General features: G+C 36.2%; 1 protein-coding gene across 1 annotated transcript; it reads right to left on the bottom strand.

The window, feature by feature from the left end:
- Positions 1–15,689: 15,689 nt before the first annotated feature.
- LOC129803495 (SOX domain-containing protein dichaete) lies at positions 15,690–17,489 on the bottom strand. The gene has a single exon (XM_055850095.1). It carries the CDS (start codon positions 17,241–17,243, stop codon positions 16,320–16,322), a length of 924 nt encoding a protein of 307 aa, XP_055706070.1. The 5' UTR covers positions 17,244–17,489; the 3' UTR covers positions 15,690–16,319.
- Positions 17,490–18,071: the final 582 nt, after the last annotated feature.

Below are 18,071 nucleotides of genomic sequence, written 5' to 3'. Positions count from 1 at the left end.
TTAAAAATGAATTGATATGTAGAAGTGAATTTGACTCGAATTTTGGACACCTTGGCTATAATTTTGGACAACTTGGCTGTAAATTTGGAGAGTTAATCCGCCTCAATAGGATGCCCATTGTTCACCATTTCAACAAGCTATCTTACCATGTCCTCTTCCTGTTTATGTAAGTGAAACGTAGAATGTCACAAGAAGCCCGGAAACTTTCCATATCATTCATTAAAGTGAGTTGATTTCGGTACTTCAAGTACGCTCGGATTTGTACATTCCTTGGCCTTTCCGGGGGCCTTTCAAGGCTTTTCTCACTACATCTCGTTCGTAGAGATGATACTTTTTTTGTTTCTCCAGGCATTTATACTACCTAGTCATCACAAAAGATAAACCATCACGAAATTTGGAGAAAAAAAAACACCTGTCCAAAATAAGGAGTATCACATCACTGGTGAATCTCTTAGAAAATTTCCCATTTTTCACACGAAAAACGTGATTCACAAGGCAAATCTTACTTCAGGTCAAGTGTACAAATCACCACTAACGTGAATCAACACAATATTCAATGAATATTTAATAATATCACTTAAGAACAGCTAAGGAAAATTGTTAGTACTTCACCACAACTAAGGGCAGAATCACATTGACAGTAAAATGCTCACCGTCACCGTCAAAGCCCTCACCGTATTTCGTTGATTTACGCATTTTCATTGCAATTCTTACGCAAATTTTCCATTACGATATTACCTTGTCTCATACTCGGTGGCACTAGGTGAAAATAGTATAAGAAAATTGAATAAATAAAGCGAAAATGCGATAAACGGTAAGCAAAACAAAAAGATGTAGGATTTTTTGCTACAGTTTTTCGTACAGTTTTTTTGCTCACCGTTTATCGCATTTTCGTTTTATTTCTCCAATTTTCTTATATTATTTTCACCTAGTGCCACCGAGTATGAGATAATGTAACACGGTAATTGAGAATTTGCGTAAAAATTACAATTAAAATGCGTAAATCAACGAAATACGGTGAGGGCTTTGACGGTGACGGTGAGCATTTTACTGTCAATGTGATTCTGCTCTAAATAAGACTGAAGTAAACACGAAGTTCTGTCATATTTCTCGTAAACAATTGTTCACATAGAAATTTCAACAAAGAAATTTTAACTCAAATCATATTCAAAATTGAATTCATTTAGTGTTAAAATCTTCGAAAAAGAACAAATATTAAGATAGAATTCATTATTCATCAAATATTGGATTAAAAATCCATAATTTTAATCAATTTATTTATAGTGTCCAATTTTATCATCAAAGTGTCCAAATTTAGAAACTGTCCAAAATTATGAGCTCTTACCCTATGTTACGTTTTATCACAGTAAAAATATCTTTCTCTGACATTCAGTTGCTTGCACCGGGCGGGACTCGAACTCACAGGTGTAAGAGTCGATTTCAGAGGTCTCACTGCCCAAGTGCCAACGGTCTTGCCTATTGCGCCACTGAGATCCCCGAATTTTGACATCATTTCTTAGAAATCTTCTGAAAAGCGAAAATGTTAAAACAAGAACTCAGGGGTTCGAAAATCGGTGGATTTTGAGTAGTAAAAAATTCCTACAATGCAAAATCGACAAAATTTACACACATAGATACAGTAATACATTTTCTATGGCAGTCAGAGTTGGTGATTAGTGAGGGATGAATAGAAAAGGAGTTGAAATACGCGTCAAAAATCCACCCCAATTTCATACTTTTTTCCACATATAAATCTTTTAATTGAATTCATATGCTCTCTCAAATGGAGAACATTTTTTTATCCAACATACTTGGTCTCTAAATAATTGTCCTCGAGTGTTTATTCACTCTGAAACATTTTACGTGCAGCATTCACGTCCGTGGCAATTGAACTCTTACCCTTTTTATATATAAGGGCATTTTTCCCTATATACACTCTCTCATATTGCAGTAATGTCCAATGAATGGTATGAGGTGACTTTGAGTATGTGGATTGGCATTGAAAGAATTTAGAGAATGGAATTTTCTGTTAAAAACTTGGTTTAAAAAGTTACTTTTATTTTTCTATGAGTGTCTAAAAACATTTGAGGGAATGTTATACTCTTAACTGAAATTCTTTACAATCTCGTTTTTTAATGGTGGGTGGATGAATTAATTTAACACTAATTGGCGGTGGATTTTGGGGTTAGGAAAGGGTTAAAGAGGATCCCAGAAGGGAAAATGAGTTAGGACATTTTACCCTTCTGCGATAATCAAATTTATCTGTTAAATCTGTCTTCCTCCCCTTTCTGTAATAGAATTTTTTTGCGTCATTGGGGTAGTGGTATAGATGGGATGTTGATATAAAATGTTTAAATGAAACCCAATTCCTTGCTGGAGGACTCGTTTTTGGCTTCTGTGATAGAGTAGGGTGAGCTGCAGGATAATTCGAAGCATATTGTGACAGTGCAAGGGTGGCAAAATAATAACATAATCCTACGTTTAACAATAAACAAGAGAGGGTGGCAACGAGATGCTGTGTGTGTTTGCGATAAATTGAATAAATTCAACAATGATATGAATATTTTAGCATGAGGCACGCCTTGGTGTGATGAAATAAAATTTATAATTGAACAAACAATCACGACAAAAGAGTCTTATTTTTTCTCTGACATCAACCACACACCAAAACAATTGGATGGGAATTCTTTGTTATTTTCGACTGGGGTCATCATTTGACTGGAAATTGTGGTTATCATCTTTTGTCACTGATTCTTGCTCGAGAAAGTGATTCAGTCCACGTTACGATTATAACAAAAAAAGGGTCACACAATGGATCCTCGAAATGTAAGCGAAATTAAATTTGGCTAGGAAATTGCAAGTTAGGCATTTTGTAAACTCACCAAGTGAGCTCGTCTCATTAAGTTATTCTATATGTGGATAAAATGGTGGATTCCCTTAGAAGATTCACTACAATCAGTTCATGAGTAGAAATTAATTTGCAGTGATTTTTTGCTTGGAAAAATCAATTGATTTCTCGAAACCTTACTCTTGAAAAAATCTGCGAAAGTGAATATAGGGGAGGTTTTTCAGGCTTCGCACATATTCTGGCTTCAAACACCTTATATTTTTCCCATATTCGTTTATTGAATCTAACTTAGGGGCAGTGTTAAGTCACACAGTTTATGAAGAAGGTCAGATTCGAATACGGAAAAATACGAAGTGTATGAAGCCAGAGTATGTGCGAAGCCTGAAAGACTTCACCTGTTTCACTGCAAGAGGAATTTTTAGCAAAAAATTAAGTGAATATTCCCGGCCACCCAGAAGATATTAGACATGGAATGTTCATATTTTGAAATTAGATCCTTATAAATTGATAAATGATTATTGTAAAAATAAAAGAAAAGAAGTCTATTAAGGGAGCCCGGCTGTGTCATCAAAAACACGCTTCACAACTTTAATAATACAACTGAATATGAAAAAAAAATTGTCATCTACAATTCGAATCAGGAAAGTGAATGAAGGAAAATATCAAAATCGATACATTATCAAACTGTTCGAGTGTAGTTTTGTGCAAAAAAAAACATCCATGACTTTTGGCGAAGCGAGAACACGGTTACAAGATATATCTAAATGATATTGAACATGACCAAAATGGGAATTCTCCAGAATTTGACATGGGAATACAGATAACTTTCCTAAACACAGAATTTTTTAAATTAATATAGGAGAAACGGGGCACCACCAAAAACAGGGTAGCAGAAAACACTGATTTTTATTTCTAAACTACTTGGACTATCTCGACCATTTCTTTAATGGACAAGCATCCCTATAGTGCCTATAAATTCCTATAGGCCTTCTCCTCAGAAGTAGAGTATCTGATAAAAATCACAGTGTTTGGTGCAGGGGCCTCTCGACATTTCATTTTTCCATACGTTTTTGCATAAAAGCCCTGAAGACTATTGGCAAGTTTTTTCCTAAAGAGAATTGACTTATCAGTCTGATATATTCCGAAATCGTGCATTAAAAGCTATCTAAAAATACATATTTCATAGTGCTCGCCGAAATAATACAAGAACTACGAGCAAATTTGTTTAAGTCGCAGTGAAATAGCTGCTAAATTTTTACAAGGAAAAGTGAAAAATAGCTTCACTTTTTATTAGGCTTGATGGGCCCCTGATTTGGTGCTACCCCGTGTTTGGTGGTGCCCCAGTTTCCCTTATAGGAGAAACTGGGGCACCTCCGAACATGGGGTAGCTCCGAACAGTGACTTTTATTTCTAAACTGCATGGATTATGATGATCATTTATGCAGCGGATAAGCATCCCTATAGCTGGGGTGCGCAAGAACCGTTTGAAACCGAACAAACGTCAAAATAAGTTTATTCAGGTAGCGTTTTGACTATTAGCGTACAAGTTTCATTTGACGTTTGTAGGGTTTCAAACGGTTCTTGCATCCCTCTGCCCTATGGTATCTATGAATTCGTATACATACAGGTCTCATACTCTGAAGTCTAATATCTATTTAGGAAATCACAATATTCGGTGCTATCCCATGTTCGGTAGTGCCCCAGTTCCTTCTAATGTATGTTACTGTCTTATTATCAGATTTTTTTTGCGCTACAGATAAATCAAAATTCCATTCATATTGATAAGTTTTAATTGAAAATATTCCCATATAAATTAGTTTATGAATTAAGTTATTCTATCCTACCATTTAAATGACGCAGAACATGTTCTGTTGCTCGAACGGCAAATGATCTACTTTATGGTATCTTTTAGCTTCCGTTTTCTGAATTTAATTAGCTAGTAATTGTAATGTTTTTCGAAGACTATAGAGTGGTGTTATATATATTATCAGGAGTATAGTAAAAAATAAAGAGAAGTTCAAGGATTATCCACTAGATTCTTCAAGAAGATTTTTTTCATTGAAGAATTCAATTAATAATTTCTACTAAGATTTTTTTCTTTTTCAATTTTGAACTAATTTTCGAAATTCTTTCTTCTGCTGACTGTACAAAGTCTCTTACCTTTCAGCAAAATTATCTGATGAGAGTGTGGCAAACCCTTTTCCTGAAACCCTATAACTATATACGTTTAAAATTGTGTGAAGGTGTGTTTCCCGATAGAAATCAAAATATATTTAATTTAATACATTTGGAAAACGAGTCTTTTGGTCGAATGAATGAAGAGAAAATAACAAGTGAGATATTGTGTGGAATTGAAGATTTAATTTCCTGAATCAAATGAAATGAAACCAATTCAGTGTCGTATGAGAGAGAACTCCGGCACCAAATGGTGACAATAGATGCGATTGTTATATTACATGAAATGCGAAAATTTATACTTTTGCGCTCTGTCAATGGGTGCAAAATGAACTGAAGCACGCAATTTTGCTCAAAATTTCACAATACTGGAGGAATTTTCAATTGATTTTGTATTATCAGGTGAAGAGGGAATTGTAGTGGGTGTTTTGAATTAATGAAATTGGCCATTTTATTGTCTTTATTCATTTGTCTGTGTCTAGTTTTTTATATCAGTCGTGCGCAGTTTCACTATGTACTGAAGTGGATATGGGAAATTAATCAAGCTTAATGGAACTGTTTTACAGCACTTTTGATAGCTAATAATACCTCCTGAAATTTTCGAGACAATTCATTGGTTGTATTCTAAGAGATCAATAGAGAAAATCAAGCTTAACTTAAAACTATAAAAAGTGAGGAATGGATTGTAATAAAGAAAGATCTAATTTAATTTATCATATCCTGGTGCAGATATAGGGGAAACTGGGGCAGTAGTATACATGGGGTGGTTGTACACACTGCGTTTTTCAATTAGATATTGGACTGCATAGGGCGAGAGACCTATATAAATTGATAGATCCTATTGGGAGAAATTTAAAGAATGGTAGAGATAAGTCCAAGTAGTGTAGACTGGACTGTGGTTCGGGAGGGGAATTCTGTAACGCTTTGGCAATGCCATATGACAAATTATGTTCGAATCTTAGGAGAGCTTTTTCGAAAATGCGATTCTGTAGCCGTGACATTGCCATTTCAGCTCACGTGGCATTGTCAGAAGTCACATATTTGAGATTTCTGGCAATTCAAATGACAATAAATTTTGTTAAATAAATCCAACAAGACGTACTGTATTTTCATAAAATCATCAAGTAAAGGGATTTTATTAAAAATTCAATGAATTGCATTTTCGAACTCATATGATATGACAAAAAAAGCTCGAATGGCATTGTCAGGTTTCGTGACAATGTTACGAAAATTACAGAATTCCCCTACAGCTCATTGATTAAAGCACAAGGGGTAGATAACCATGCCAATCACGGTTCACTGATGCGCCGATATGCCGATATTTTGTAAAAATTGCTACTGAACTTCTACAGAATTTTCACAGAAAGTCCGCGGAACTTCCATGGAATTTCCAAGGAACTTCCACGGATTTTCCTTGGAACTTCCACGGAAATTTTTGCTATACTTATTTTTATTATATGTTTAATTATATTTTGCTATTTATTTGTTTATTTATGAAAATTACTCGCTACTTAAGATTGTGAGACCTTCAAAAACTGGGTTAAACCTCTAGTCTGAAGAGCGCTTTAGCTTCACAATTAGTTTGTCGAGCTAAATTATATCATGGTAAAGTCCAATAATAAATGAAATATTAAAGCGTCGGTTTATACACTGAGAGAAATCCGAAAAAGTTAAAATAAAATTCCAGAAATGTTAATTTTACCCTGAATTATTGATCCGAAATCAGTGTAAATATTATGCTTTTTAGGTGTATTATAGGTTAAAGTTACCCTTTTTCATGTTAATTTTACACTTAAAAAGGTGTAAAATTAACATTAAAAAATGTTGATATATTTTTACACCTAAAAAGTGTTGAAGTTACGAGGAAAAAAGTTAATCGCATCCCTTTTTTCTCAGGGATAGTAAAGTCCAGAAATAAATGAAATATTAAAGCGTCGGTTCATAACGGTTTCTTAACTTTAAAAATATACTTTGCGAAACGCTGGATTTTTGTAAAAGTTTTTGTGAATAATTTACCTTATCAGTTATATTTTCAACATTTAAAAATTAATATGTATATAATATATTAAGTGAAATTTTCTAGTACGAGCGTTCTGCAAAGCTTAGGCTCTTTGTCATCTAAATGCAATAACGTTTTTTTTTAATACCAAATTGAATAATATTTTTGGTGACGGTTTGATTTCACATATCTACAAGCAATTTGAACTTGCTGACTGTCTTTCGCAATAATGTGCCGAAAGGTGAACAAACATCACGTCATTTTGCAATTGTGCCTCAAGTCTTCTATAAAGGTCTTTTATGAGTGTCTTTCGTCTCTGAAATTGATTAATTATTCGATACATTTTTTTCTTTTACTAAGGTTTCTATTCATATGGGATTTCTCTTTGATTTCCAAGACATGCATGGCGTCAAAAAGTCTCTCAAATTGCAAAGGAAAGACAATTGGGCTTTTTTTGGGGTCATATTACCCTCGAGAAAGTGTGACAGAATTGCTTAAGAGAGAATTTTCCACTTGAAAATGATTTTCAATTGTTGGACCAGAATGGCAAAAGAGGAATCTAACACCACTCCAAATCTCTGTTATATGCTTGTTAGTCATTAATCTTGTGAGATTTTCATCCCTTCGGCAAATTGTCGTTTCTCTCCTCGAATTATGGTGGTGTCCCATCATCAAATTATTTGCACATGCATATGAGAATTATCCCTCGGGATGGATTTTTTTTTATTGTCCTACTCGAGGAGGACTCTTGTTTGTGGGGGAAAACACAGCAAATGAGAGGATGCAACAATGGGTGACTGATTATTGTACAGAGATTTGGTCTTTTTATCTCTTCTTTCCCCATTGTCACAGGGTAATATTTATTAATTTTATGATTAATGACCCCGTGGGATTTTCCCTATTTTGTGAGGAAAAAGGAAGGAGATGTTTACTTTTGCAGTGGAGACGCCAAGTAGGATACAGTGGGGCAGTTTCGGATATAAATTTCGAATAGGAATTGAAAAGTATTTAAAAGAAATGCGACAAGCAGTAAAAATGATTATTAGGGAAACAGTGGTAAATTTCGGACAAATTGCATAATATTGTACTATTGGAAAATTGGTACAGTTCCCGTAAATCACGCTAGCTGCTGTAGCGTTTAGGATTAATATTTGAATTTTATTGGTTTGTGATAAGAAACACAATTCCATGTGAACGTGTGTGTATATCTAAAAGCGGAGGCAGCCACAATTCAGAAAGTCAAAATCCCTAAAGCCAAAATCCCGAAAGCTAAAATCCCGAAAGCCAAAATATTAAATGTTCAAGATCCTGAAGGAGATGAAATTATATGGAGGATAATGTGTAGAATAATTTCCCAAGACACAGAAAATTCCCATTGCCTTCAGAAAGTGCGGATGCAGTCGTGGGAGTAGCTCACTGAGAGAAATCCGAAAAAGTTAGAATAACACTCCGGAAATGTTAATTTTACCCTGCAATATTGATCCGAAATCGGTGTAAATGTTATGCTTTTCAGGTGTATTACGGGTTAAAGTTACCCCTTTTCATGTTAATTTTACACTTAAAAAGGTCTAAAATTAACATTAAAAAATATTGATATATTTTTACACCTAAAAAGTGTTAAAGTTACGAGGAAAAAAGGTTAATCGCACTACCTTTTTCTCGCAGTGGACACTTTTAAGAATTTGGGATTTTGGCTTTCGGGATTTTGACCGGGACCCGTCTAAAAGTAGGGGAAAGCGCGCTACCTTCGAACGATTTTTGCTTCGCACAAATAGTTTTTTTTTTCAATGTTTTATAAATGAATCTGGTCCATTATAATATTATATTTTAATAGCTAGTACAATGCTTCAAATTTTCAGAAAAGAGCTATGGGTGAAATCCATGAGGAACATAGAGAAAAAAATGAATTGACCGAAGCTTGATTCGTTCGAAGGTAGCGCACTTTCCCCTACTCCATTATGAAGCAAATGTCTATCAAAATGGGGGTAGTTTCCGTATAAAATTGTTTCAGAAACTGTCTTTCATAATCTTTCAGAAATTAAAATAAGTTTGATGACCATGTCCATTACAATTAATTCTTTCTGAATTGCGAGAATGGCATAAAAAGATAGTAACCTACACTGAGGGAAATGGATCTGGGAGCCGGGGTTAGAAAAAGGGGTTGAATATGCACCATGGCAATCGGGGTTTAGATTCACACCAAAAAAGGAAGAAAAAAGTGAAACCCACACCAACTTTGCTTAACAAAAATTAACTCTGCCGAGTGTTAATTCTACACTGTTCATACAATTCGTGTAAAAGCACGTAAAAATTAAGTTTTCGTCATCCAGGATAGACACAAATACATTTCGTATCAATTTAATATATTTTTATTTCATTATAGTGTGCAAAAAGCATGAAAAAATATATTATTTAGGGAAATAATTCGTTATAGAAGATTTAAAACTCGTCGAGTGTTAAATTTACACCTCTAGCAACAAGGGCAAGAAAATGCAATATGAGTGTGAAAATTACACCTTAATAGTGTTTTTTGAACACCTCCTTGGTGTTGTAGAACAAAAAGACGCTTTTAATTTTGCGCATTCCTCATTTGGCTTCAGTATTTTAACAGCGTCCATTAGAAACAGTACCACGTGCGTGCGTGTGCTCGTGCATATTTTCATTAAAAAAAATGTGGAATAGTTTATATTTCTGCATGAAAAAAACGGTAAGTATGCAGATTTCTTTCAAATATTGTGAAAAAAGTGAGATAATTGCTAGAAAAACCAAAAAATATCTGGTTTTTTAGTGAAATTGTTGTAAACAAATGCTGTGCCTCTTGTATATTTCTTAAATTTATTTTACTGATAAATTTTTTCGCAACTATTGCGTAATTACGTTTTTAATCCCGTTCTGCGGTTAAAAGCTAAAGAGCGAGGATAAAATTATGAAATAAAATAGCACTTGTAGTGACTGAATTATCTAAGAAAAGCTGCTATTGAAAATATTATTACAAGTAGCACAGCATCTTAATGATACATGTCTTCTTTGATTTTTTGTCACTGATTATGAGTTCATAAATTTTATGACTTTATTGATAGATTCGGCGAGAAAACTCTGTTTGAGATGATTTTTTATCACGGAAATTGGTGATACTCCAACTACAAATGATGCACACAACGAGATAACATAATCAACGGAAATTCTTTGGGCCATCTGCGACGGTGGTGGGGCAAACCTGACCCTAGCTGAGAAAATTCTCTTGGGTATGTGATATTAGGTGAGATTCTTAACAATCTCACCTACTATAATCCTAACAAAATTTCATGTCGTCCGATCGCGCTCAAACTTGGCCAAAATGTGTTTCGCCACTTCCTGATCACGAATATATGGGGGGCTAAGTTACGTTCCCGGCCGGCCGGCCGGCCGGCCGTCCGGCCGCTCTTTGGAGCTTAATAGCTCCTAAACTAAAAAAGATATCGACTTGCGGTTTTCGGCAAAGGTTAAATATCGTATGAAAATTGCAACATGGTGCATTGACCCCCCACCCCCCACCCCTCCTTCCGCCATTTTGAAGACCCCCCTTTTTTTGTTTTCTCAATAGCTCCGCCCCTATGGCATCGAGCGGGCTCAAATTTTAGTATGTTATAGCTGGGCCTTAGAGCTTTCCATCAGTACCAAACTTAAGGTCCCCCGACCCCCCTGACCCGAGCTATAAGGGTCCAAAAAAAATTTCTTAAAATGGCCATAACTCCGGTTCTAATTATCAGAATTTAAAAAATGAGGGCTTTTTGGAAAGCTCTCGTGAAATGCCACTCCCCCTTCTAACAGCGCTAGTTCATAAAACCACCGCTAGGGGCGCTATTATTAAAAAGAAAATTTTTAAATCTTTAAAGTTAAATAACTCAAAAATTCCTTATGCAATCGGGCTGAAATTTTAGTATGTTGTAGCCGTTGATTATACCTATCAAACAAAAAAAACCTTAAGTCGATCCATAACCCCTGACCCGAGCTATAAGGGGTCAAAGTTCGCACATTGACCGGCCTCTATCTCCGGTTCTAATTAACATAGCGACATAAATTTTACCTTTTTGGTTTCGTCTCGATGAGCACTTTCAGATGGAAGTTCAAAAAGTCACCACAGGTGGCGCTGTGATAGCGTCAAAATTCATCGAAATTCAAAGACATTTTTCTCAAAAACGGCATTGTGCAAGTTAATGAAATTTTAGTATGTTGTAGTCCAGTCTAGGACGTTTCCAAAATGGTGCGTATGTGCGCTGTGGTTTCAATGGAACCGGAGATATGAGGGGTCAAAGTTCGCAAAATTCAAAAAATCATATCTCCGGTTCTATGTGACCGATTTTGATGAATGAGGGCTTAAACGAAAGATCTCACCAAATGCTACAACTTTCTAGAATATTTGAACTTCGTGGGACCAACACCAGGGGCGCCACAGTCGAAAAACCAATTTCAATATCACATAACCTCAATTATCTCGACTGTCGCTGAACCGATTGTGATGATTACTTCGACATAATTGTAGAGCACATTTGTCTCTACATTTCGTCCATACATCATTTTCCACTCAGACTACGCGATCACTCCGATTTTGCCGTTTAAGTGTGAAAAAATTGATTTTTCCCATAATAACGCTTTGAAATCACTCAGATGCCAATTTGACTGCCTCTACTCCACCAAGACACTTAAAATAGGGTTTTAAATGGAAAGTCCCACAAAATACAACAATTCTTTCATATAGTTGAAGTTCAACAAATGACTACTTGGGGCACTCTGGATGAAAAAACGAGTTAAGAAACAAAAAACCTCGCTTATCTTGGCTTCTGAGTAATCGATGAGATCATGTTCTATGGGAAAATTATAGAGAACATTCTGGTCTACATTTCACCCATATATCACTTTTCTGTCAGTTCATCCAAATCCTTGATATTTTGGTTTAAATACAAAATTTGTATAATTTCACGAATTTTATTCACGATAACTGAATGGCGTCTCCCAACTTCAGCTCTAAATCGAATTTGCATGCACTCCGAGTTAGCTCACGTTAAGAATCTCACCTACATAAGCCGGTTAGGATTATCTGTCCCTTTTTTATTAAAATTTTACTATTTATTGTTTGGAATTGTTTTTTTTGTGCTTCTTATATGAGTGTTAGATTTCATTTCTCAATCATTTTATTAGCAAATTATAAAATCTATAAAATTCTTATTCAATTCTAACTAAGAATGACATTTATGAAAAACAGTCAGATAGTCAAGAATTAAAGTAATTAAATATTCTGATAATTAATTAATTCTGAGAAATGTCTGTCCGTCCGGCTGTCTCCAGCTCGAAAGCCCCAAATGGAAAGAGATAGAGATTTGGGACCCACGGGGGACCCCAACTCCATATAAGTCGACCCTGGGACCATTAATATGCTCCTCATTTCCCATCACCCCTACCCTTCCCACAAAACCTTTTTATTGCGAGTTGCTCAATAACAAGTGCGATTTTTTTCATTTTTGGATATAAGGATCATCTAGGAAGACACTTTGGAAATACGGTAGAATCATTTTTAATATCGGTTTCTCAAGATTAAAAGTTAAAAATGCTCTTGAAAGCGTGTTTCTCTTCCGAATGGTATCATGTTTGGAACCGTTGGGTAAACTGATTACAATTGATTTTGAACCGGTAATGAACCAGTTCATAACTGATAGCTAATTATTATGCAAAATTCAATTACATTTCTCGTAAGTTATTTCGTGTAATGTTTTGAGTGATTTATGAATCGGTTCAAATGTGAACCGGTACACGGTAAATGATGCGAAAGTACTTTTGAGGTATAACATTCAAGTCACAAGTTCGAGAATTTCGTAAACCCTGGGACCCCTGGGACGCATTGCCACCCGTTTTTAGTTTAAAATAGAATGTGATTTCATATTTCTGGATACACCTACCTATGATAATAGATGCATTATTAAAAAATATATAATAAATTTTTTTTAAAATTATTTATGCTTTGAAGACTATAAATCGTTAATATTCTGATTGTATTGAAATAAAATTTGAACACATTTTTCTAATTTCTCTACACTTTATATATATTTTTTAAATTTGTTTCCTTCTCATTGTAATTTGTGTATTGTTTTCTTAATAATATTTTTTTTTTTATTTTCTCTAAATTTAAGGAACTTTGGATGTCTTCTCACCTGCACAAGATTTCGTAACTCACGCTAAAAGACAAAAAGTGAAAAGGAACTATTTTAGACTCACAGGAAAGCCAATAACTACGGAAAGTCATTATATACTACTGGAAACTAAATAAACCAGGAGGATTTATCTTAAAAAAAACTATATATAAAATGTAAAAACTTTCTGGAGGTCGTCGATTTCAATAAAAATGTTAGAAAAATATTTTAAAAACAGCTATATTTTTTTATTTGTATGGGTGTAATATATACACCCAATGGGGGGTAGTAATATTTACACTATGGACGGTGGTATTATAAACCTCAGCGAGGTTTACGTATTTTAAATACCATTGGTGTGATAATAAACCTCGAAGGGGTTTCAAATTCATTTTATGGCGTCGGTGTAAAATCTACACTCGATGGGGTTTGATTTTTCTATTCAATATTTTTAACCCCCGCCTATTACCAAATTTACTACCGGAGAGGTTTGGTTGATTCGGGGTTAGAATTTGGTGTGAAAAATAACCCCCGATTTGTGCATATTTCACACCCGTATTTCTCTCAGTGTAGCAACGAAAGTTCCCTGTTTGTACACCGTTCAGCAAACATGTTCGGAACAGGGTTCGGTGTTCGGTTAAATGTAAATCCTTACGGGCTGGGAAAAAGCGAACGCGGTTGAAGCAATAGTTCTCTTTGATGACCACCACTTTCTGAACATTTGGGAGGTCGCCACCGTCACGGCATCTCAATCGAAACTCTATCGTTGCTGGAAATTGTTTTATCGTACCTCTCTTCCGCATTTCCCTACCACGTACAAAGTTGGCAGCAATACAATTGCTCGAAAATTGACCGAATCACAGTTGTCACGCATGGAAAATTGCTCGAATTGCCTGTAAAACGATTCAGAAAAAAATTACAGTAGTCTCGCTATAGTCCATATTTGGTTCCAGATTTGACACTTGGGTCGCACTATAGTCCATGTCATTTTTTTTTAAATTATCAACGGCTTTTAGTAATGAAACTGTTTGACGGCTTCCACTTTCTGTGCGATTGTGGTACTTTTTCTCGCTCTTTTCATTATGGATCACAATTATCCCAACTACTCAATAAAGTTTGCCAAAAATATTAAAATAAATATGACAAAATTTCATGTCGCGTACTAAAAAACATAACCTAACTTAAAATCAGTGTTTTGAAATTATCGGTCGATAAATTGTGAACTATAGAGCGATGGCTTAGAGCGGGACTCTACTGTACAGTAGTCTCTTAAATTTGAATCTCTCAAATTTGAATCAATTGTGAGGTATATTAAAAAATTAGTAATTCAAAATGTCAACTGTGAGGTTATGTTAAAAAATTCGAATTTTGATGAATGAAAATCATATTTATATGCTTCTTCCTGAATGTTTACATACATTATGATCGAATAAAATGAAAAGGAAGTATGCTTCCACTAAGACTTGTGAGAAAATACGGAAATTTGATTCAAAGTACAATTTAATTTGAAATAAGTTTCGTTAGTTTTGAAAAAATCGTTCGAATTTGGGAGGTGAAAAATGTCAAAAATACCCCCGAGTGTTCGAATTTAGAAGGCTGATACGAACATTAATATCTTACTCATCGTATTATTTCACTAGAGTGCACTCCGTGCACTCTTTTTAAAACACGTATTTTCCATTTGAAATTTTGCATACTCTACACCTCATTTCCGTCTCTTCTTACTCTCAGTATTAATCTTATATTATGTGATACGACGGTGACAGAATTGTCATAGAAATAATTAGAAAAACAATAGCAATTTTGTTAAAAAATGCACAACTGAAACTGAAAACACTACGAAATTATTGATTTTAGTGGATATAGAACTTAGTTACAGCTTTAGAATAACGAAGGTTTTTAGCCTACCTTTCTCTCTAAAACCTTTTTTCTGAAATTGCCCCATCTTCCCCTATGACATGACCAAGGCGTCTCCACTGGTTTGAGTCTTCTTCGTAATCACATCGTTACTTCTCACCAAGGTTCCTCCTTACCCCATTGTCCTTGGCTTTTGTGTTCGGACCTTATTGTCTACCTTTTCATCCTCTGCATCCTCCTTATTCATGTGTGTATCATAAAAATGTGTCAAAATTTTCATGGTGAAGAAAGAGGAAAAGAAGTGGAGGATGTTAGAGACAAAAATGCACCTTTTTTTTTGTTCTGCATACCATTTTCCCTTGAACGCTATCAGCTTCTTCCGTCACTCCTAAGTCACACAGAAACAATTCCTCAAGTTTTTGGCAAGAAAGAAGGCACATAGGCAAAACCAACAATAGGAAGTTTATATGAGTTCCGCAGAAAAATGTTTTTTTTTGCTTGTGTATAGTCTTCAGGGGTGGTTTTGTCAGAACAAAAAGTAACTTTGAGACTTTAGGCAGCAGTTAAAAAGAACGTAATACAATCCTTTTTTCTCTATCCTATTGTCTCACATGGCTTTAGTCCATAGAGAGAAAAAGAAATACCATTCAGCTCATTCTTAATTTATTTTCAATTACTTTTGTTGTCACTTCTCAACATTGGTTGTTTTGCCTTAAACACTAATGTTGGCCTGATAGGAGGGTGAAAGAAGGGTGGTAGGGCTTAGGATTTAGGTAGGTATCCTAAATTTATCCAACAAATAAAGCTAATTGAATTGTTAAGTGGGTCTTTGTTGTTTTTGGGTTAAAGAAGTCTACAAAGTTGTATTTTTTTTACAATAATCTCCTGTACACTTGCAAATAGAAAACAGTAAATTAATGCAATGATTAGATACCTAAATTTTTGATACGCTAACACTAAGTCTCGTGCTCATCTTCATTTGGTGTCGGGTACCGACTGAAAGGATTCAAAAGTTATATTTACAGAAAATGTTGAAGATGAGCATAAGAGACAGTTTGGACATAACACAAAGGAGGTATAATTAAAAATTACTAACTAGGTGTTGCTATAATTTAAATACTCTACACTTGAACGCATCTAGGGTATTCCTAGTCCTACGAAGATGAAAGAATGTCTGAGATAGGATGAGGTTTCTTTCTCTAGGAGCTACACGTGCTCTTAATGTCTTGCATTGTCCAGTCTGTCGATGTTGGTTAGGGTCCCAATTGCAGGAGCCTTAGTAGATGACGGGTACGGGCCTCCTGAGGGTATCCGCGATGTCCATTGGTGAGGTGGTTGTGCCAGGACTTGAACTTGGTGATGTTGAGCTCACTGACGATGTGTAGGCATTGCTGGCGGTGTGGGCTGCATATAGGGCAGGTGCTGCTGATATTCCACCATAGATGCCTGAATAGAAGGATCCTAGGCTGGTGGCGGGCATCTGAGGTGCTTTCTGGGCCTCCAAGACGGTGGGTTGATTAGTCTGACTCTGGTGCAATTTGCTAAGGGTCAGGGGATCAAATCCACTGAAATATGGCACGGGATAGGTGGAATGATCCAGAGGGTGGCTTGGTGCAAAGTACGGTGGTAGTTGGTGGAAGGGATTGTAAGCAGCACCCAGGGATGCCTTTCCGGGAGCCTGCATTGAAAGTGGGAGGCTCGATGGTCCATTGGAGCCGAGTGGATTTTTGGGCTTCCGGCGGGGGCGGTATTTGTAGTCAGGGTGCTCTTTCATATGTTGCGCCCTGAGGCGTTTCGCCTCGTCAATGAAGGGGCGCTTCTCAGCCTCATTAAGTAACTTCCATTCGGCCCCCAAACGCTTTGAGATCTCCGAATTGTGCATCTTGGGATTGTCTTTGGCAATCTGACGCCTCTTCATCCTTGACCATACCATGAAGGCATTCATGGGGCGCTTAATGTGACCTTCTTGGCCTGGGGATGTTGACGTACCACCCGATGTAGGGGTCTGTCCGGCCTGGGATGAGGGTGTCTGAATTGGTGATTGGCTGACGGTGAGACTGGCTGATGTGGGTGGAAAACCCATTCGTGGTTTCATGTCCGTCGGACTGTGGTTCGATGTAGGTGCATAGTCTCCGGGTGTGGGTATGTCCAAACCCATTGACAGGGGAAATCCATAGTGAGGGTGGGTAAGGGTTGTCATAACTACACTATATCTCTTGCACTAGTCACAGATATCAGTAACAGTCTACCAGCATTCACAGGAAAATTTGCTTATCCACTGAGATTGAATGTTCAAGTTCTAAAGATATCACTTAGTTTGTGAAATTTTGGAGTAACAATTGATACACAATACGCACAATAGCAATTCAGCAAGGAATGCAAAAGGAGAGTTCGATTGTTTGCGGTTGGACGAAGAATAAGTCTTGCCTCTGCAACAGTTTCAACTAAACTGAACGATCTCACGCACAACAGTTGATGGTATTGTTCTTCGTCAACTTTTCTCTCCTTCTCGTACGCCGTTCCCGTCCGGCACATTTTTTTATGGGTTGGGCTTCCCGGCAGCTACGCCCCTCGGTGGCTTTGGTAAGGGAGAGAGAACGTTTCTCGGGCAACTACCAACTCTCGCGAAGCTCTTGGTGTTCAGTTGGCCATTTCGCTGCTATTTTCAATCGATTTTTTGCGCGTGTATCCCTTCGATCCACACAGAAATTGGAGCATCAACCCCCCCACCTCCTTCATGTATATCTACCTAATCCTCATAGTGCGAGCTTTTCAAAGTTCTTTTCACAAAATTACAAGCATGCACCTCTGTTGATTGTTGAAGAAGGGACACGAGGCTCACCCTTTAGCAATGACCTGCAACTGCTGCACCATAAAATCCCCTAAGAATATTATATTATTGTCGTAGTTGAAGGTAAATCTCTATTGCTGGTGAAATGAACCCTCACTCCCTGGCTATAAATATTAATATCGGTTTTTTTCCTTGAGCCATCGCAAGAATAACCAAAAATTGTCAAATAATATTCTA

Source organism: Phlebotomus papatasi, chromosome 2, assembly GCF_024763615.1.
Source record: "Phlebotomus papatasi isolate M1 chromosome 2, Ppap_2.1, whole genome shotgun sequence".
NCBI lineage: Eukaryota > Metazoa > Arthropoda > Insecta > Diptera > Psychodidae > Phlebotomus > Phlebotomus papatasi.
Note: the sequence above shows the minus strand (reverse complement) of the source record. Positions and strands in the feature narration are given on the sequence as shown.

Coding starts and splice junctions, on each gene's coding strand:
- LOC129803495 (XM_055850095.1), bottom strand. CDS start 17,243: ATGACAACCCTTACCCACCCTCACTATGGATTTCCCCTGTCAATGGGT.